Here is a 20,840-nt window from a genome sequence, read left to right on the forward strand (position 1 = left end):
TTGCTTCCCCGCCGTCTCTCGCAAAACCCGGAGCGGATCGCCGGCCCGGGACTAGCCTCGCGCATGCGCCGGAGCGGCGCCGGCTCGGCCGACAGTCGGAAGCGCCAGCCCTGAGCCGGGGCAGCGGCTGCAGAGGCTGCTCCGCCGCGCCGCCCGCCAGGCCGTTGGCTCCTGCTCCGGGCCCGGGGCTACCGGCTGTGTAAGTGCGAGGTGGGGGGCTGCCGGGCAGGGGATCGGGCCGGCTGCGGGAGGCCGTCTGTGTGTCCCGGCGTGCGAGGGCGCGAGTCAGCGTGTGTCCCGCTGAGGGGCTCGCCCCAGCCCGCACCTGCCCGGGCCACCTGCCCCCGCTGTTACCCCGCCTGGCGCCCCGGTCACACCGGGCCCCGCCCCGGCCCCTGTCTCCTCAGTGCGCGGCGGGCGACCCCTTCGTCTCTTCGGCCGGCGGGTCCGCTCGGCTCGGCTCCCTTTGCTCAGCCAGCAGCGCCGACCCCCCGGGCCCGGCGGGATCTGGGGACCCCCGGCCGGAGCAGGTGTCCGAGCTGGGCTGCAGCCCACGCCCCCGGGGCTTCACTCCTCTCCCTTCTTGCTCCTCCGGCTCTTCTGGATTAAAAGTGCCTCGGATCCGGCTCGGCGGCTTCAGGCGCTCTTTCCTGGGATGAGGTCCTCGTGTTGTAAACTGCAGTTTATCCCAGTGAAGTCCTGGGGAAAGAGTGACAGCACTGTGTTTGTCGTGGGTCTTCTCCCTCTGGCCGTCCCGCCCCAGTTCACCTTCCCAGTGTAAATGCCTCTTAACCGGAGTTTTCTGGTGTTAGGATAGGGGGTGCTTGATTTCACATGTTTTTATAGAGAGAGGGATTAAAATATTGAAAGCAGGTCTCCGTTTAGTTCAAAATGAGCTGAAGGCTTGGGGCTGTGACGTCCTCCCTCCCCCTCGGCCCTCCAGTTTAGACTAGTGACTGTCGATTTTTAAAAGATAGTTAATAGCCGCTTCCTAGTCCAGCCCAGCTGGTATTTAACATGCAACGACAGCACTAGAGGCGTGATGTTGGAGACCCAGAATATTGCAATCCTAAAGATCTCCTGACAAGGTTTTGTTTTGTTTGTTTTTCTTAAATCGTGTGGCACACGTGTAGTACAGGACTAGTATAGAGGGAAAAATAGTTGTCAAGAAATATTTTTTTAAAATAACAGCTTTATTGAGGTATTGTTCACATATCATAAAATCTGCCCATTTAAGATATACAATTCTGTGGTTTTTAGTGTATTCACCGTTGTGCAACCATCACCATTCCAGAACATTTTCATCACTTCAAAAAGAAACTTAATACCCATGGGCGGTCACTCCTCATTCTCCTCTCCTGTAGCCCCTGGCAGCCCCGAATTTACTTTCTGTCTCTATGGATTTGCATATTTTTGGCATTTCATATAAATAGAGTCATACAATATGTGGCTTTCTGTGACTGGCTTCTTTCACTTAGCATAATGTTTTCAAGATTCATCCATGTACTAGTGGTATCAATACTTTGTTCCTTTTTATGGCTGAGTGCTATTCTATTGTGTGGATAGACCACGTTTTGTTTATCCATTCATCAGTTGATGGACATTTGTCTTGTTTCCACTTTTTGGCTGTTACAAATGATGCTGTGAACATTTGTATACAAGTTTTTGCATGGACATACGTTTTCAAATCTCTTCGGTATGTACCTAGGAGTAGAATTGTTGTTTATATAGTAACTCTATGCTTAACTTTCTGAGGAACTATGAAGTTGAAGAAATATGTTTTTGAAGTTTTCATATTTGTGTTAGATTAGTCTCAGAAACCGGAACTCGTTCAGTGCCAGGTCTTGTTTCGTCATATTTTCCCTTGAAGAAACCCGTGGAAAAGCATGGACTCTGGGGCCCGGCCCCAGTTGGTCACTTACAGACTAGGAGACCTTGAGCAGATGACTGAGCCTGGGGTTCTTCATCTGTAAGACTGAAGATAGTAATGCTTGTTTCTTAGGATCATTGTGAAGTCTAAATATGATAAGTTGTAAAGAGCCATGGGCCGGCCCCGTGGCTTGGGGGTTAAGTGCGCGCACTGTGCTGCCGGCGGCCCGGGTTCGGATCCCGGATGCGCACCGACGCACCGCTCCTCTGGCCATGCTGGGGCCGCGTCCCACATACGGCAACTAGAAGGATGTGCAGCTATGACAGACAACTATCTGCTGGGGCTTTGGGGGAAAAATAAATAAATAAATAAAAATCTTTAAAAAAAAAAAATGCCAAGGTGCCATATTTAAAAAAAAAAAAGAGCCCAGTGCAGGTCCTTTCCCACCTTGTATGAGACAGATTTCCCCCTGTGTTAGATGCATATTTTGGGTTTAGGGCAAAAGTGAACAAGAACTTTGCTGGATAACGAGCTGCTTCAGGGAGAACCCTTGCTTGAGGTTATTGAGTTTATTGAGCTGTGGTATGGATTTGATTACTGGTCTGCTTTTCAGTGTCTAGTTAGAACTGGAAGGGACCCAGAGGCATCCTTCAGTCCAGGGTGACTTAGTTGTTTAGATTTCATAGATTGGTAAATTCCAAAAAGCTGGAGGGTCAGTAATAGGGTTATTAGTTTTTATTTTTTCCCAGATAAGACAGTGGAAAAACAACGACCATCTACTCGCATCATCATTTTATAAAAGCTGGAATGTTTAACATCAAAAAATGAGGAACCTAAAAATAAATGATAATAATAATAGTTAATATTCATAAAGCACTTACTAAATTTTTGTAAGTTTAGTTTTATGAAAAGCTCATACAGGGCCGGCCCCGTGGCTTAGCGGTTAAGTGTGCATTCTCTGCTACTGGCGGCCTGGGTTCGCATGCCGGGCGCGCACCGCCGCACCGCTTCTGCGGCCATGCTGAGGCCATGTCCCACATACAGCAACTAGAAGGATGTGCAGCTATGACACACAACTATCTACTGGAGCTTTGGGGAAAAAAAAGGAGGAGGATTGGCAATAGATGTTAGCTCAGAGCCTGTCTTCCTCAGCAAAAAGAGGAGGATTAGCATGGATGTTAGCTCAGGGCTGATCTTCCTCACAAAAAAAAAAAAAAGCTCATACATTATTCTTATTTTTCTCATTTTAATGAACACCTGCTGTCCTCAGACCTGTGTCCAAGACGCACTGTCCCCCTATCTTCAGGCAGATCTGCATCTGTAATACACGGCCTTCTTTATGCCTCTATCTGTTGCTCATGGAAGGAGGGTATTACAGGAGCAGCAGCATAATCTATTGACAGATGAGATGGACCGAGGCTCTGAAACTAGCTAGCCGGCTGAAAACTAGACTATCAGCTGCTTGAAGTTGGACCTTCTTTTCTTTTTAACTCTTTAAAAAATTTTTTAATATATAATATGTCAAAGGTGTATGTAATGTTGACATACAGTTTAAAGAATAGCATAACAAATGCCTCTGTATTTACCATCCAGCTTAAGAAAGAGAACATAACTACTACTTCTGAAGCCCACTGTTAGCCTCTAAAACTGCATTCCTCTCTGCCACCCAAGTAACCACTATCCAAATTTATTTTTTCTTTATAGTTTTACCATATGTGTAAATATCCCTAAACAATATATTGTTTAGTGTTGCCTGTTTTTGAACTTTATATCAATGGAATTGTACTGCTTGTATTAATTCACAACTTGCTTTATTTGCCCGTTATGTTTTTGAGATTCATCCATGTTCCTGCAGTGTAGCTATAGGTCATTCCTTTTCACTGTTCTATAGTATTCCATTGTGTTAAAAGACCACAGTTTCTTTCTCTGTTCTCCTGACAGTGGACATTTGTGTTGTCTCTAGTTGTTGTCTCTAAGACCCTTTGTTTATGTCTCCTGCCATCCATGTGCTAGAGTTCCTCTAGGAGGGAAATGACCAGGTCTACATGCCTACCTGTCATATCAGAGAGTTACCTTTGATCTACATCGTTGCAAACACTTCGTGTTTTTCATAGTTAATATGTTTTGTCTGTACAGCCATGTTCAAAGTAGCGTTATTCACAGTAGCCCAAAGCTAGAAGCAACCCAAATGACCTTCAATGAATGAATAAACAAAATGTGCTATATACATACAATGGCATATTATTCAGCATTAAAAAAGAAGGAAATTCTGACACATGCTACAACACAGATGAACCTTAAAGAACCTTAAAGAACCTTCACATTCTGCTAAGTGAAATAAGCCAGTCACAAAAGGACAAATAGTGTATGATTCCACTTATATGAGGGGCCTAGAACACTCAAATTCATAGAGAGAAAGTAAGGGGAAAAAAAGGTAAGAATAGTGGTGGCCAAGGGCTGGGGAGTATGGGAGTGTGGAGTTATTGTTTAATGGGTACAGAGTTTCAGTCGAGAAAGATGAAAAATTCTGGAGATGGTTGCACAACAATGTGAATGAACTTAATGCCACAGAACTGTACACTTAAAAATGATAAATTTTATGTTATGAATATTTTGCCACAGTAAGTGTTTTTTTTTTTTTTAATCTGGTAGGTGTGAAATGGCCTGTCTCTGTGGTTTTAATTTGCTTTTTCCTGATTGCCATTGAGGTGGGGCATCTTTCTGTACATGTCTTGGCTATGTGAGTTTCGTCTTCAAAGACGTCTATTCGAGCATTTTGCCCATATTCTGATTGGGTTATGTATCTTTTTCTAACTCATAGATAACCCGTTGTCCTGATGCCAATTATTGGAGTCTGTCCTTTTCTACTGCCCTACAATGACAACTCTGCCATATTTCAAATTTCTGTGTGTGTGTGGGTGTGGTTCTGGGCTTAGTTACATTTCATATTTCTCTTTATCGCTGTGCCAGTACTGTGCTGACCATAGCTTTTTATTTGGTCTTCCCCTCCTCCCACAGATTTATTGAAATATAATTCATATACCATACAGTTCACCCATTTAAATGTACAATTTAGTGGTTTTTAGTGTATTCATAGAGCTGTGCAGCCATCACCACAATCAATTTTAGAACATTTCATCACCCCAAAAAGAAACCCTGTACACCATTAGCAGTTATATCTGGTCTGCTATCTGGTGGCAAATGCCCCACCCCAGTGGTGGTTCTTCAGGAGTTTCTCGGCTCTTCTTGACCATAAATTAACTTGTTACATTCCGTGAAAAATCTGGGAGGAATTCTGATCAGAATTGCATTGAATTTACATATCAATAGGGGAGAATTAACATCTTTATGATAGTAACTTTTTCTACCCACTAATGTATCTTCACCTTCTCTTTTCACCTGTACAGAGCCTGGCACATGGGAAGTCCTCACTAGATGTCGGGTATGTGAATACTGAGATTTTGTAGATCATTAGTTTCAGCTGTAGCCTTTCACAAAAGAGAAAACTAAACCTCAATGAAAGTACGTGACTCACTTCTGGCCACGTAGAGTCATAGCCAGTGCTTGAACCACCTCGATGGACTTGGTGCTACCAGAGTTCCTGCCACCTACTGCTCATGGCGTAGCAGCATCCTTTTCGCTAATAATGCATGTTACTTGGCCACTCTAAGTTTTATTAATTTGATCCTGTCTGTAGGTGGCTTTTCTCAGGTGGGCCTATGTGTGATTTGTGCACATGTTAATAAAGATCTCTATTTGGGAGAACTCCGTGCCTAGTGTGGTGCCTGGCACGGTGTGCCCACCCAGCACTCACTCGAATTGGGAAAAACCACAGTAAAGGTTGGAATTTCCATTATGATTCCAGATTCTCAATTTCTATAACCTGTTATAGAACAGGTTGTAGGGCAGTAGAAATTGATATAGCTCACCTTAATTTTGCATGCAAACATATTGAATAACTTGATGAAACTTCATTGTCCAGTGTTGTAGAGAGAAGGCCTTGTATGATTTTCTCTTTCTTTTTTCTAGCCCTTGTTCTCCTGGGCCTTACAGGCCCTTCATGCACTCAGCAGTGCCCCGGGCTTGCTTGGTGCTGCTGTGAGGCAGTACTTGCTTATTAATAAGGCCCTTTCCTCAGCTGCCCTGGGCCTCCGTTTTCTTCTCTGGATAATGAAGGCTTAGACCAGATAAATGTTTTTCAGTTTCTTTTAAACCCATGCCTCCTTTTGAGAAACACAAAACTCTCCAATCTCCCCCCTCAACCCCAACCCTTAAGATTTCGGTACATCACCCAAGGGATGCCATGCCTCTTTGTGGAAAGGTCATGTGATTTTGGTTCTTTCCAAGGTGGTGCAGAAAAGACTCTTCAGAGAATTTTTGCTGAGAGGGGGCAGGAGGGAGGCAGTGTGACATCGTCCTTCAGTGTGAGCATGGAGTAGGGGGCTTGGGTTTAAATACTGCCTCTGACGTGGCCTCTCTGTGATTTTTCACAATGTAATAAACCTCTCTTTGCCTCAGTTTCTTCATCTGTAAAGCTGAGGTTATACTTAAAGGTTTAAATGAAATAATATCCATGTAAACCATTTATGTTCTGGGTAGAAACAAGATATGTTAGGGGGCCAGGAGTTCCTTTTTAAAAAAATCTTGTTTGTACACCTCTGTCCATTTGTATTTTTTTTTAATTGTATTTATTTATTTATTTCCCCCCCAGAGCCCCAGTAGATAGTTGTATGTCATAGCTGCACATCCTTCTAGTTGATGTATGTGGGACGCGGCCTCAGCATGGCCGGAGAAGCAGTGTGTCTGTGCGCACCCGGGATCCGAACCTGGGCTGCCAGCAGCGGAGCGCGCGCACTTAACCACTAAGCCACGGGGCCAGCCCTGTCCCTTTGTATTTTGAAGTTGGTGGAGGGTGAGGGTTGGGATCTAAAGTCCATCATGGGGTAGGTGGCCCCAGGGTCTGCATGTCCAGAATTCCTCCCAGTCCTTTTCCTCTCAGTCCGGGGTGAAATCCCTGCTATTAGAATTATAGAGAGGTCTTGTAGGAATGGCCTTGTAATTTTGTTGTTTCCCCTGGGAGGGCTGCTGACATGATCTCTGCAGTCAGGTTTTGATGACCTGAAGGTTGTGCAATTTGGAGTTCCTATTTAAGAAAAAAAAAACAAAATTACAAATGCAAAGTTAGATATAGGGCCATGGAAGGGGCTTGTGCAAGTGGGGCCTGAAGCCTAAGCTTGGTTAGCTTCGGGGTATAGCTGCCTCTGGCCATGAGTACAGTCCCCATGCTGTGAAGGAGCATACTGATGGGTGTGGTGGCAATGTTCATTGAGTGCATCTTATGGGCTAAGTGTTTTTCTGTTTATATGGTGTATTCCTTATTTGATACAGTGAGCTCATTTAATCTCAATAGGCTTTTAAAAAAATTAGACTTTTTATTTTGACATATAATGTAGATTCCCATGCAGTTGTAAGAAATAATGTGGAGAGAGCCAATGTACCCTTTGCCCAGTTTCCCCTAATGGTACCACCTTGCAAAACTATAGTATAATATCAGAACCAGAATATTGACTCACTAGCCTTTTGAGGTGTATGTTTTTATCCTCATTTTTATTCGCGATTGGACCGGGGTTAAGAGAAGCACACAGGCCCGCCCCAGGTCACCCAGAGGGTTAGTGTAGGGTCGGGGGATGAACATGGTCTTCTGACTTCCAGGCAGTGCCATCTCCATTATGACAGGCCATGGGAGGGGCAGTATTCAATTCATTTTGTCATTCATTCAACAAATATTTATTGAGTACTTCCTGTGGGCCAGATGCTTTCATATGGGTTATCTGATTTAATTCTTCAATAGTACTAGGAGTCAGGTAATGTTTTCTTTTTATATCTGATAAAATTGGCTCAGAGAGGTTACAAAAACTCTCCCATGGTAACACAGTTTATAAAGGAGGGATAATGAATGTATGTAATCCCTCGTTTTATGTCAGGCAGTGTGTTAGGTACCTTACATTTGCAACCTCCTTTACTCCAGATGTAGTCTTAAAAGGCAAGTTTATTATCTCCATTATTTTGCAGCTAAGGAGACTGGAGTTCAACTCCAGATCTTGTGATTCCACTGTGGTTCTTTTCGTTATATCCTGCTGAGGGGATGGTGGAGCAGTTCATTCATTTGTTCATTCATTCATTCAGCAAACATGTTTGAGCACTGACTCTATGTCGGTACCTGGCAAGGTGTCAGAAATAGAAAGATAAGAGACAGGAGCTCAAAGCCTACTCCAGGAGTCATGGTATTGAGAATAAGAGCTATGGTGGCCATGTGCAGCACTCTAAGGACAAACTGTGCTCCACAACTTTGCTCGGGGCTCACCCTGGCTTCCAGGTGGTAGATGTCAGAATCACCACATCCCAGAGTGGGCCACAAAAGCATGCACCTCAAAGTCCCCGTTTTTCTCTTTGGGCAGGGACTTCAAAATGAGCGTCCCTGACTACATGCAGTGTGCTGAGGACCACCAGACTCTCCTTGTGGTGGTCCAGCCTGTGGGGATCGTCTCGGAAGAGAACTTCTTCAGGATCTACAAGAGGATTTCCTCTGTGAGCCAGATCAGCGTTCGAGACTCCCAGCGTGTGCTCTACATCCGCTACAGACACCACTACCCACCCGAGAACAACGAGTGGGGCGACTTCCAGACCCACCGCAAAGTCGTGGGCCTCATCACCATCACAGACTGCTTCTCGGCCAAGGATTGGCCGCAGACCTTTGAGAAGTTCCACGTGCAGAAGGAGATCTATGGCTCCACGCTCTATGACTCCCGGCTGTTTGTCTTTGGGCTGCAGGGTGAGATCGCCGAGCAGCCACGCACCGACGTGGCCTTCTACCCCAACTACGAGGACTGTGAGACGGTAGAGAAGAGGATCGAGGACTTCATCGAGTCGCTCTTCATTGTGCTCGAGTCCAAGCGTCTGGATAGGGCCACAGACAAGTCTGGGGATAAGATCCCGCTTCTCTGTGTCCCATTTGAGAAAAAAGACTTTGTAGGATTGGACACAGATAGCAGGTAAGTTTACCTAGGGGCCCAGATTCCTTGGCTTCTGGCTTGGGTTGTTTCCTGACAGCAAGAAGGGATAAGCAAATCGTAGAATTTTATTGCAGCAAGGGGTTGAAAGGTGCAGTCCCTTGTTTTTCAGACTTTCAAAAACAGGACAGCTTTTGGTTAAGGGAAATCCTTTTAGGGCTAGTGTGTACACTTACTCTGCCTTTTCAGCTGGGACCCCGTGGGACCAACCCCCAGTGCTGCTGTCCAGTACAGTAGCCGCAGCCGCTCGTGGCCCTTGAGCACTAGAGAGGAGGCTAGTCTGAGCCGAGATGTGCACGAAGTAAAACGCATATCCGATTTGGAGACTTAGTACGGAAAAAAGAACATAAAATATCTCAATATTTTTATATTGATTACATGTCCAAATGATAATATTTTACATACATTAGATTAAATAAAATATATTATTAAAATCAGTTTCGAGTCTTTGTTTTTTACTTTTTTAATTGTGGCAACTAGAAAACTTAGATTTACTGGTGTGGCTCGCATTTTATTCCTATTGGACAGTGCTGCCCTAGAGCACAGTTTGACAACTTTTATTCAGTCTCATCCCTTGGATTTATAGATGAGATGCTGAATCTGGAGAGGCAACGGAACTGGGTGCTAGCTGAGCTGGAAGTGGAGCCCATGTCTCCTGCCTCCCAGGCCGGGCAGTCTGCACGGGTCTGGCCCCTTCTCCCTACCTGACAGCCATAGTGTCAGATTCCTCACTTTGCGAGCAGAGGAAAGTGTGTTTGTATTCTCTGTATAACAGGGAGTGTTGGACAGGGCAGGAAAATGTCAGTCCTCACATTTCCCCTGTGATTAAGTCAACAGCTTTACTTTGCACCAGAATTGCAATTAGCTCTTGCTGGCCATTGGCTTCCCCGCTCTGCCCGCTGCTCTGTTTCCTTGTATGGCCATTGTGGCGTGCGTCGGGCAGAAGAGGACGAGATGCAAGGTTAGGCTGCAACTCTTTGCCAAGAGGCGGTCTCTTTTTCGCTAGGGAGAGCATGGGGTAGCTGTGTCTCTCCAACTTCGTCCCTTGGCCACTCTGAGTCTCTCCTCCCTCCTCTGTAGAATTCGGGTGATGGTCTCCCAGGTGAGGATTAAATGACATAGTGTGCATGCTGGCAGAGTGCCCACTGCCAAGTAGGTGCTCAGTATGTTTCTTGAATATACCTGAGATCAAACACTGACTTTCTGGTTGTTGGTAAGTTGGAGGAGAAGGTGTCACAGAATTGAGAAAATAATAGGCCCAGGCCAGCCCTGCCAGTGAGAAGCACAGAGTAGCCCAAGTCACACCTGCGTGTGGTACTTGGCAGGGTCTGGAGTAATTTTCATTTTCTCACTTGGACGTTTATGTGGCCTAGGGAAAGGACAAGGCATGTCATACCCACGACCTGTACTTAATCCTTGCAGTGGCCCTGTGAGCTACATGCCAGCGCTCCCCTTTTACTCCTTGGAGCTGAGGTGACAAGGTTTAGAGGCCTGGGCAGCTGCTGAGGGGCAGAGCTGCTGTATGCACCAGGCCCCCTCCAAAGCTGTCTCCTTTTACCTCACCTGTTGCTCCTGCTGAGGCTCCTGGTCCGTCAGGCGGGGTAGGCACCTGTGGTAATCATCCCTTAGAAAGTGGGGCTGCACGGTGTGCACAGCGCCCTGCGTTCCCCGTGTCACGGCAACCTGTGGTGTCGGCGTCGGCAGGGACTGGCTTCTCCCCACTGCGTAGACTGGTGGGTGGGTGGCTGAAGCCTTAAAGTGGCTTCGGCTGGAAACTCTGCTCTGAACCCTCGACTAGTGCCTTCTCCGTTGCTGCACGAGGCACTGGTGACATTTTTTGCTCATTGACTTCTTGGCTTTGAGGTTGCAGGCCCACTGGAGAATGCCACCTTGTTTTTGCATTTTGAAATCTGTGCTCACAATTCAGCGGGAGTAACGAGACTGTTTTGGGATAGCGCACCTGGCGCATAGTGGCTAATAATGTTAACAAGTGTTTATCGAGAGCCTCTGTGTGCCAGGCACGGCTCTAGGCATCGGAAGTACAGCAGCGGATTAACCCTTCCTCCTGACGGGTCCGTTCTATTCTAACCGTGCTGTAGACACTCAGCCATCATTTGAACTTGAGTGAGATAATGACACCAGTGACCTCAGATCAAGCACGTTCTCCTCTAATCAGTTAATTGTTATTGCTTCATGACTCCCTAGTTCTCTAATTTTTCAAACAATGTTTTGGTGTAGGAACAGAGCCTAACTCTCTCCTGCAACTCTTGGAAGGAGTGATAAAAAGTGTCCAACCTGAAATGAGATGGTATTTTGCAGCTCGAAAGGAAATGTCTAGATGTAGGTCACGTTTTGGTTTGACGCACTGACCACACTGACAGGCCCCATGGCAGATGGGCCGACGGCCCGGGAGCACGGGGTTCGTGTGGGTTTTACTTCAGCGTTCACACCAGCCCCGGGCTCATGAAAGCCCCCAGTGAATTCTTGTACATGTAGTGCTGTAGCTGTCGAAGTTATTTTTGTTCTTGTGTGTTTCTAATTTTTGCTTGTTCCTCTTTCTTTTCTTTTCCTTTTTTTTTTTCTATCATACCGCCCTGTGAGTATGTTGTTGGGTCTGAAAAGGTAGGCTGTGAACATACTGCATTGAAAATAGCTGGATTTCCCTATGCGCTGCCTTCCCATTGCTTCCATCGCTTTAAAAAACAAAACCTTACTGCTGCCTAGATCCATAGATTATATTGGTCATCTTTTTATTTTCTAATTTTTTAAAATTTTAGCTTTTTTAGCACGTAACCCATTGGTTTTGATATCTGTTAGAATCCTTGCTTTGGGGAACTTGTTTGGTCTTACTTAGTATTTGGTGACAAATGAGCCTTTATTAATTTTTTGTTTGTTTTAAGGATGTGAGATGCTAATTGATTTAGGTGACTGCAGAGGGATTTTTCATGGGCTGTTTTAACTCGGAAAGTCTAAGACTGCAGCGCCTCGCTTGATTCTGGCTTTTAAATGAACGCATTAGGCACATGATTTTTGGCTGTCGCTGTGTGATGTGCATGATGGTGCTTACTGACCAGCAGTCACCAGTAAAGGTGCAGCACGGGACTGGCTGGCCACGAAGGGACGCTGTTGGAGGAAGCGGTTACCAGATTTTCTTTTGCTTTCCCCTTGAGCATGCCATCGACTTTACTTCGTCTTAGCGACGTTCCTTCATAAAGGGGCAGAGGCTGTTCTACACTCTACACCAGTCTTTCACCCCCTTTTATGAGGGGGACTTTTCTAAGTATCAGGAAAATAGGGCCATCTCCTAAATAGCTAGTCTGTTTGGGTCTGTGGACAGAGGACCTCTATAATTAACTGTCGTTCCCTCTCTGCTTTAGCCAGTAGTGCTCAGAGCCAGTTCTGGGGCCCCACTTAGGCCCCGCTTAGGCCCACCTTAGGCTCACCTTGGCAATTTGCAGGCCCTTACCTGCCCTGGCTTTTACTTTTAACCCTGTGTTGGCAAGAAATAGCTGTTTCTGTATTTGTTGAGCCTAATGTCCATCACTGATGGGCATGTCATTAGGTTGCAGTAATGAAACCCCAACACCCAGGGTCAGCCCTGAAGGGAGAGTCCTTGGCTGACCTAGGACCTCATATTCGTCCCCCAAGTCCATCTCACCCAGAGTTTTGACAGGAACAACTGGGCGTATGGTGGGCTGCTTACTAAAATGGGGAAGACTGGGCGGTACCTGCTGGGAGTCAGATTCCAGAAATGTTGGGTGTGTTTTTTAGATGCCTATTAGACATTTAAGTGACGACTTCAAAGAGGCAGTTGGATTTGTGAGCCTGGAGCTCAGGTGAAGGAGCTGGACTAGAGGTAGACCTTGGGCGTTGTCAATATTTAGCTTGTACTTAAAACCATGACTGTAGATGAGCTCATCTAGAGAGGTGTCGACTGAGGCGGGAGAAAGGTTCAGGACTGATCCCCAGGTACTCCGATGTGACCGGGGATCAGAGGGAAGCCCAGGTCGTAGAGGTTTTGCGTATTATTCTAAGGAGTTTGGGATTTTAGGAGCAGCTGCTATTTATCCTAAAGGTGCTTGGGGACGGGTCAGCTGCTAAAAAAATCTGAAGAGAATGACGTGGCTAGATTTGCATCTTAGAAAGATTGCTCTGGCAGCAGGATGGAGGAGCTGCACCTCCTCAGGAGCTGGAGTTGCGGGGGAGTGGGGAGAGGATGGGGTCCCACTCATCCTTGAGGGAGGGGGAGGGCCTGAGGGGGGTGGTGCCAGCCAAGTGGACTGTCTTTCCCTGGAACAAAAGGCAGATCGGATAGGGAACCTGAGGAAAGAGGTGATGGGGAATTGGGAGGAGGAGCTGACATGTAAAAGGATTGTTGGATAGTCCTGGAATAGTCTTTCCCCCAAAATTAGGCTTAAAACAAACCTCTTAAGAACATTGATAGCTACTATTGAGGAAGCAGTTCTTTTTTGATCCTTCTAAGTGTAAGGCACTATATTGGGTGGATACAAAGATGAATAGGACAGTCTGTCACAGGGGCTTGATGCTTATTAGGGGAACAATACAAGTCTAAAGAGGGAGAGGGGTGGGGAGGAAACCCACAGGACTCTGTCAGGCACCAGTCAGCCACCCTGCCTGCATACTTCATTCACGTCACGTCAGTGCCATCTGAGGTGGGCCGCAGGCCCATTTTGCAGAGTGAGAAGCATTCTCAGAGAGGTTAAGTAATTAGTCCAGCCTCACACAGCTAGTAAATGCTGTAGCAGAATTCAAACATGGCCTTGTTCTCCCTATTAATTCTGTTCCCTCCCTGTTATACTTGGAATGGTAAAGTAGATCAGTTTTGGAACCTCTCAGAAAAATGTCTCTTATTAAAGTGCTGCAGGTCTGTTTCACGAAGCTCAGCCTCCTTTGATGGCTAGATAGCATCAAGATGTTTTACGTCCCAGAGTTGTATGTTTGCATTTCATTTCTATGATGACCTGGTTGCAGATAATGCACGAGTGTAAAATAAGACTTAGAGGCTTCTTTTTTTTTTTTGTGAGGAAGATCAGCCCTGAGCTAACATCGGTGCTAATCCTCCCCTTTTTGCTGAGGAAGACCGGCTCTGAGCTAACGTCTATTGCCAATCCTCCTCCTTTTTCTCCCCAAAGCCCCAGTAGATAGTTGTATGTCATAGCTGCACATCCTTCTAGTTGCTGTATGTGGGACGCGGCCTCAGCATGGCTGGAGAAGCGGTGCATCGGTGCACGCCCGGGATCTGAACCCGGGCCGCCAGTAGCAAAGCGCACGCACTTAACTGCTAAGCCAGGGAGCCGGCCCCAAGACTCAGAGGCTTCTGAACGTAAGCACGGTCCACCTGTGAGAGGGAGAGGCGCAGGAACTGCATTTCTGTGAGTTGAACGTTGTAATTTTCTGTTCCTCGTGAGTACGGGGAGTGCATTCCCTGAAGTTCTGTGCAGTTTGTATTATTCTCTGCTATTATGTTATATCAGGTGAAGATAAAGAATCCCTGCACAGTACATTATGTTGCTGTTGGAGTGAGATGCTTTCACAGTTAAGGGGAACTTTTTCCCTAACAAGTCCACTGGCATGTGACACATATGTGTGAGTCCTCACATTTGGGACTTGGGCTGTGATTTTCTTTTTGCTCCTTCCTTCCCTCTTCTCGTCTCTTTCTCTTCTTCCCAAATGCCCTCAAGAGAGTTCATGGTCCTAACGGAGGGATGGGGAAATACCCAGATAGTGACTCTGCGGTCCTGTTGTGGAGGGCAGCCCAGCTGAGAGCTATAGGACCTTATCAGGGAAGAGTTCCTGGAGCAAGAGGGCTCTGCATTTAGTTTTGAATGCAGAGTAGGGGTCAGCCAGGTGAAGGGCAGGGATGGTGGCTCCAGTGGCAGGAACAGCCTGGGCAGAGGCCTGGAGGCTTGTGGGGCAGGGGCTTGGGCGAGTGCCCTGTGCTGAAAAGCCCTAAGTGGTCCGTCTCCCTGGGTTCAGCGTGGGGGTGCTCCTGCGGAGGAGGGCGCTGGTCAGGAGGGGCCTGGTCATGGAGGGCTTCGGAGGAGCTTGATGTTTTAAAACTGATAAGAGAGGGAGGCAGTGAGGGGTGTCAGTGGGGAGTGACCTCTAGGAGAGGTATTCCTGGTTTTGTTGGTCCCTTTTGAGACCCATCCATTCATTTGTTTACTCATAGCAAACATGTTTCTGAGTGTCCAGGGGAGAAGGGTGGACACACAATAGTAAGCACAGTGTATTAGCCTTTTGGGAGCTTAGAAACGTCAGAAGTTGATTCAGCGTAGAATGTTCTAGGAACATAGCAGGGACACCTAACCCAAAGTGCAGAGGTTGGAGGCAGGAAGGCTTCCTTGAGAAACTGACAGTCCAAATGAGCCCTAAGGAGAGTGGGAAGTAGCTGGGCAGAAGGGGTCAGGTGGAGCCTGAGGTCACTGGGGACTCGGGTACTGCAGGAAGGCTGTAGAGGGCAGGGGGCAGTGCTAGGAGGGGAGGCTGGAGTGATGGGAGGGGGCTAGAACTGTGTTCGAGAGCCTTTGAAAGGTTGAAGTGGGGGAGTGACATTATCAGGTTTGTGCTTTGGGAAGGCCACTTCAACTGTGTGTTTGGTGTGTGTATGTGTGTGTATTTGTGTGTGGTATGTGTGTATGTATGTGTGGTGTGTGTGTGGTATGTGTGTGTGTGGTGTGTTTGTGTGTGTGTGGTGTATATGTGTGGTGTGTGTGTATGTGGGGTATATGGTGTGTGTGTAGTGTGTGTGTAAGTGTAGGTAGCAGGGACAGAGGGGAGGGGTGATGCGGAATGGGGAGGGTCAGAGAGATCATTAGAAGGCTGTGAGGTAACCGTGGGAGAGAGAGGTGCCAGGGGTCTGGTTGGGCACGGCAGGGGCAGTATAGCTGTAGTATTTTCTTATGGGGAGGGCTTGTTAGTGGGGCCGTCCTAACATTGTCCTGTGGCTCGGAAGAAAACAAATGGAGGCTGGTGTTCCCTCTTCTCTCCCTCTCTGCCTTATGTGATAATCCTTGTTCACCCAACAGGTGGAACAGAAAAGCTAAGTTCCAGGGTAGCCAAAGAGTGTGTTGAGCTCGTCCGAGTTAGATCTGATAGGATTTAACTTTGTATTGAGGTCTGTCAATAACATTCATTTAGCTAGAAACTTCTCATCTTTTGGATTTCTATTGGGGTTTTTGTTCTTGATAAGATTGCTTTTTTGGTCAGGGAAAATTTAATACAGGTGCTATTTTTCTTGAAAAAAAAATGTCTTAAGAAATTTAGTATTAAAAAGAATAGGAATACTTAAAAATGATAAAGGAAGATTTTGGTATAGTTTCTTTGGTTTCTGAGTTGATAGGGAGTTTGAAGCCTTTGCATTATTTAATAGCACATTCTTGCCAATATTTAAAGAGCTGTTAGTGAGTGCCCAGGCCCCAGCCTCTCAAAGCATTATTAAAGCTTGCTCTGAAATACTGAAGATAAAGGTCTTGTTTGCAAAAACCAAATGGTTGGCTTATAATCTGCAGCATAGCTCTCTTTATAAAATAATAATAGGTTCGAAGTTAAGAAAGTGGAAGATAATTGATTTTTTAAAAAGCAGAAATATAAACTTGTGGTAATGTTGCAACTGGAAAATTTGAGAAGAAAATTCTTACTCTAAAACTGTCTGAGTGAAATACATGGTAGAAGTCATATATACCTATTATGTTTAGAAAATAACTTGGCGGTAGTTTTAGAAGTTAGAACCATTCCAGCTCACGTAACTGGCAATGATTAGTTGCTGACTTCAATTATAGAGCCTAAAGTTGCCTTCTCAGCAATTTCTTGTAGTGAGAGAGTTGATAGTGCTTAGCCAGTGTACTTTTGGGGCAGAAGTCGTGCGTTAGCAATGATTCATTTCCATGCATTCTATTTTTTAGACATTACAAGAAGCGGTGCCAAGGACGCATGAGGAAACATGTGGGGGACTTATGCCTGCAGGCCGGGATGCTGCAGGACTCCTTGGTCCATTACCACATGTCGGTGGAGCTTCTCCGCTCAGTGAATGACTTCTTGTGGCTTGGAGGTAAGATTGTCTGATGAAGATGATCAGATATATAATTATGGCAACTGTTCTTTCAAGTAAGAGAAAACAGAAAAAATGGCTCTGAAAATAAAGGATGGGGGAGGAGAAGCAGTCAGCTGTGCTGGTTGCTGTGGGCATCGTCTGGGAACTTCCCCGCCTTATCTTCTGCCACTTCTGCACCCAGGCCTGCACTGCAGTCCTGCTGAAGCCTGCATGCACTTCCCTCTAAAACGCATTGTCTCTCCTTGTTCCTCTGCTGTTTTTTTAGCACACCTTGCCCTCTGCTTAGAATGCCATTCCCCACATTTGTCATCTCTTACACTCATTCTTCACAACCTCATCCGTACGTCAGCTGATGAATGGGTAAACACACTGTGTGTAAACACTGTGTGATTTACCCATACAGTGGAATGTTATTCAGACATAAAAATGAATGAAATACTGATACCACTGCAACACGGACAAACTTTGAAAACCATGCTAAGTAAAAGATGCCAGACACAAAAGGCCATATATTGTATGATTCCAATTATCTGAAATGTCCAGAATAGGCAAATCTATAGAGGCAAACAGCAGATTACTGGTTGCTAGGGGCTGGGCAGAGGGGAGATTGGGGAGTGACTGCTAAAGGGTATGGGCTTTCTTTTGGGGAGATGAAAATGTTCTGGAATTAGATAGTGGTACTGGTTGCACAACTGTGAGTATACTAAAAATTGCTGAATTGTACACTTTTAAGTGGGTGAGTTTTATAGTACGTGAATTATATCTCAATTTAAAAAACTAAAAAGAAACCAAAACAGAAATAAACCTCCTTCAAAGGGCAGCATTTTCTGACCCCTCCAGGCAGTTGTTGTTCAGAACTCTATTATAGAGCTTACTCTTTGTGCTGGAATTGCATGTTTAGGTGTTTTTCTCCTTCAGGGACTTTCTCATGGGAGTGGGAGGCGTGGTCTGTGTGTGTCCATCATCTAGCATACTGTAGATGTTCCATAAATGCTTGTTAAGTGAATGTTGTGTAAGGACTAAAATAGGGTTCTTTCCTTGAAGAAGCTGACAGTTTAGTCAGGGGGCCTATCTGTCAGCCACTTAGGATAGTACAAGTCAGAATGAAGGAACCAAGTAAATTCTTTAATAGAAGTTTAACATGCTATAGAATACATTAAATATAAGAAATACTTAAAATGGACTTAAGTTTCATAATTTGGCTTCTTAAAGAGGATAGAGAAATAAAAGTGGGAAAGAGAAGGAGAGAATAGGAAGAGATGGAAAAGAAAAGAGAAAGAGAGAAAGGATTAAGCAGGATGAGAAAGAATGTGAGATTTGCTTAGTTTTCTTGAAAGAGAAGTCTATAAATACTTGTTATTGATTGGTGGAACATATCCGTATCCCAGGGAGCTTTAACAGTAGGGCCTCTGCTGCAGGCACTTATCCAGAAAGAATAGTACCCACTCATGTACCTCACACCCAGAGAGTGATCCACCAGGTCGGTAGGGTTCATAAAGAAGGTGCGTGGAGATGGACTGTGCTGTGTGCTGTGTGCATCTTTCACTTTCCTCTCATATATATGCAGTCTCTAATGTATGTCTCTCATAAACATATGTGTACATCTCTCATAAACATATAGTGGAGTTTCCCAGAGGCTACATGACCTATGACAACAGATCGGGTGCCGAAGCAGATATGAGAATCTACCTCACTTGTATGAAGCCAGACATTAAAGAAATTTGTAAAAATGGTATAACAATGCCACTTTTCCAGCATATTATTTTATTTATTTATTTATTTGGTTTTTTGCTGAGGAAGATTAGCCGTGAGCTAACATCTGTTGCCAATCTTCCTCGTTTTTCGCTTGAGGAAGATTAGCCCCGAGCTAACATCTGTGCCAGTCTCCCTCTACTTTATATGTGGGTTGCTGCCGCAGCGTGGCTGACAAGTGGCATAGGTCCATGCCTGGTATCTGAACCTGAGAACTGGGGCTGCCGAAGAGGAACGCGCCAAACCTAACCACTACACCACAGGGCCAGCCCCCCAGCATATTCTTTTTGTTTTGGAAAATAGTTACTTTTCATAAAAATTCAGCATGTAATGAGGTTCTCATTATTTTAAAAGGAATTAACACATAAATATTTAAATCCTTTTCTGGTTTTAATTTCAAATATGGTAAATATCTCTAGACGTAACCTGCACCAAAAAAACTCTTTGTGATCTTCAGTAATTTTTCAGAGTGTCAAAGAGTTCTAAGACCAAAAAGTTTGAGAACCGCTGAACTAATGAATAAAGATGAACACTGTAGCACAACTAATAAGGCATGTGGCATAGCTTGAAATTTTTAGGATATAACTGCTGGTAATAGAAGAACGAAATGTACTCCAAGTAACTGTGGCTGCCTTTGAGAAGGAGACAGGCCTACAGGTATTTGCTCCAAACTGAACAGATGCATTTAGGGTGTGTGATGTGGAAAGGTGTTCTGGTCCTGCTTCTGGTGGTATTTTTGAAATATTTTCAGTCCAGGGCACTTTCTGCTACACATCTCTGTAGCATCAGAATCGGGCACAGAGCCTGCCTCACGGTATGCGCTCAACTGTTGGTTACATGAGGGAATGAATGGCTGAGGAGGCTGGCCCATTTCACATGTGTACTCAGCCCCACAGTGAAGCCTTGAGCATCGTGAGACTTTCCTGTGTTGCCGGCCTCGACGTGGGCTTGCGAAAGATAATAGGTGGCATGTTCCTGTTTGTAACAAAACCAGTGATCTGTAGATTTGATCTTTGTTTTGGGGAAAAATTGGCATTTCCACATAATCTGTTCAAATCATTCTTAGCCATGCAATTTGAGCTAACGATGGGCCACTAACTTTACTAATTGTACTTTTTTTTAATGCCCAGCTGCCCTTGAAGGGTTGTGTTCGGCTTCTGTCATCTATCACTATCCTGGTGGAACCGCTGGTAAGGCTGGAGCTCAAAGGGTCCCGGGCAGCTCGCTTCCTGCTGAAGCAGCCAACAGACACCGACCGGGTAAGCTCTGCTCTGTCCTCCGGCCTGGACTCATCTATAGTCTTTAAGCAAGTGGGAGTAATTTATTACTTGTCCCTCTGAGTTAAGGCTGACTAATGTTTAAATAAAGTGTAATATCTACTGAGTCAGAAGAAATCTTGCACGAGACATTTTCTTCTGATTTTATTGAATATTTATTGATCTTATTGAATCATGTTAATGGATTACAATGATTGGTTGATTTCTGGAAAACTTGCATAAAACTTCGTGGTAGACCCTTGAAGTTCCGTTTCTGGGTCTTTTTCATAATTTCTGTGTATTCGGTGAAGCTGGTCCCAGATGTCAATTTTAAAGCTAAATCAGGGTCTGGGAGCTGTTTCTTATTTTCCTGGTTGATGAAGTTCTCTTAATGAGTTAAGTTTAATTTGCTTATGTTTGTTAGCACCAATGAAGAGTAAAAAATCTTCTTTGGAGGAGCAGACCCACAAATGCTTGTTGAATGAACTTGACCCTTTTGACTGTTAACGAATGAACTTGCCTTAAATGGTTCAGGATATAGTTGTCATATTGCACAGATCACAAAGATAATAACAAAGAATGCAGAAATCAAGGCTATACACATAACTGGTAGGTGTTTTTTGATCCATGAGATTTTTAGATATTTTTTTCCTCAGAGAGAAAGCCCACTGTAGTATTGGATGGGGAAAAGCCTTAAATTTCTTTTTTCGCTGAATTATACCATCCCCTATGATCTGTAAAGAACGCAGAAATTACCTTTATGAACCAGTTACCGTAGCGGCACAGCCTGAATCTGGCTGCAGTCTTTGTAGAACTGC

At 45.2% G+C, this 20,840-nt stretch overlaps 1 protein-coding gene across 5 annotated transcripts in view; it reads left to right on the forward strand.

The window, feature by feature from the left end:
- Positions 1-60: 60 nt before the first annotated feature.
- Positions 61-20,840, forward strand: part of TRAPPC9 (trafficking protein particle complex subunit 9) — a 645,618-nt gene continuing 624,838 nt past the window's right edge. For 4 of the 5 annotated variants that reach the window (XM_087447411.1, XM_014788024.2, XM_087447413.1 and 1 more), the window contains exons 1-4: positions 61-199; positions 8,329-8,922; positions 16,866-17,011; positions 19,897-20,025. In XM_087447411.1, coding sequence (XP_087303537.1) covers positions 8,339-8,922; positions 16,866-17,011; positions 19,897-20,025 — 859 coding nt within the window. In that variant the 5' untranslated portion in view covers positions 61-199; positions 8,329-8,338. Of the gene's footprint in view, positions 200-5,277; positions 5,313-8,328; positions 8,923-16,865; positions 17,012-19,896; positions 20,026-20,840 lie in introns of all 5 variants that reach the window. The other variant, XM_087447412.1, reaches the window with a different exon arrangement.

Source organism: Ceratotherium simum, chromosome 23 (assembly GCF_057802395.1).
Source record: "Ceratotherium simum simum isolate JZ-2026a chromosome 23, ASM5780239v1, whole genome shotgun sequence".
NCBI lineage: Eukaryota > Metazoa > Chordata > Mammalia > Perissodactyla > Rhinocerotidae > Ceratotherium > Ceratotherium simum.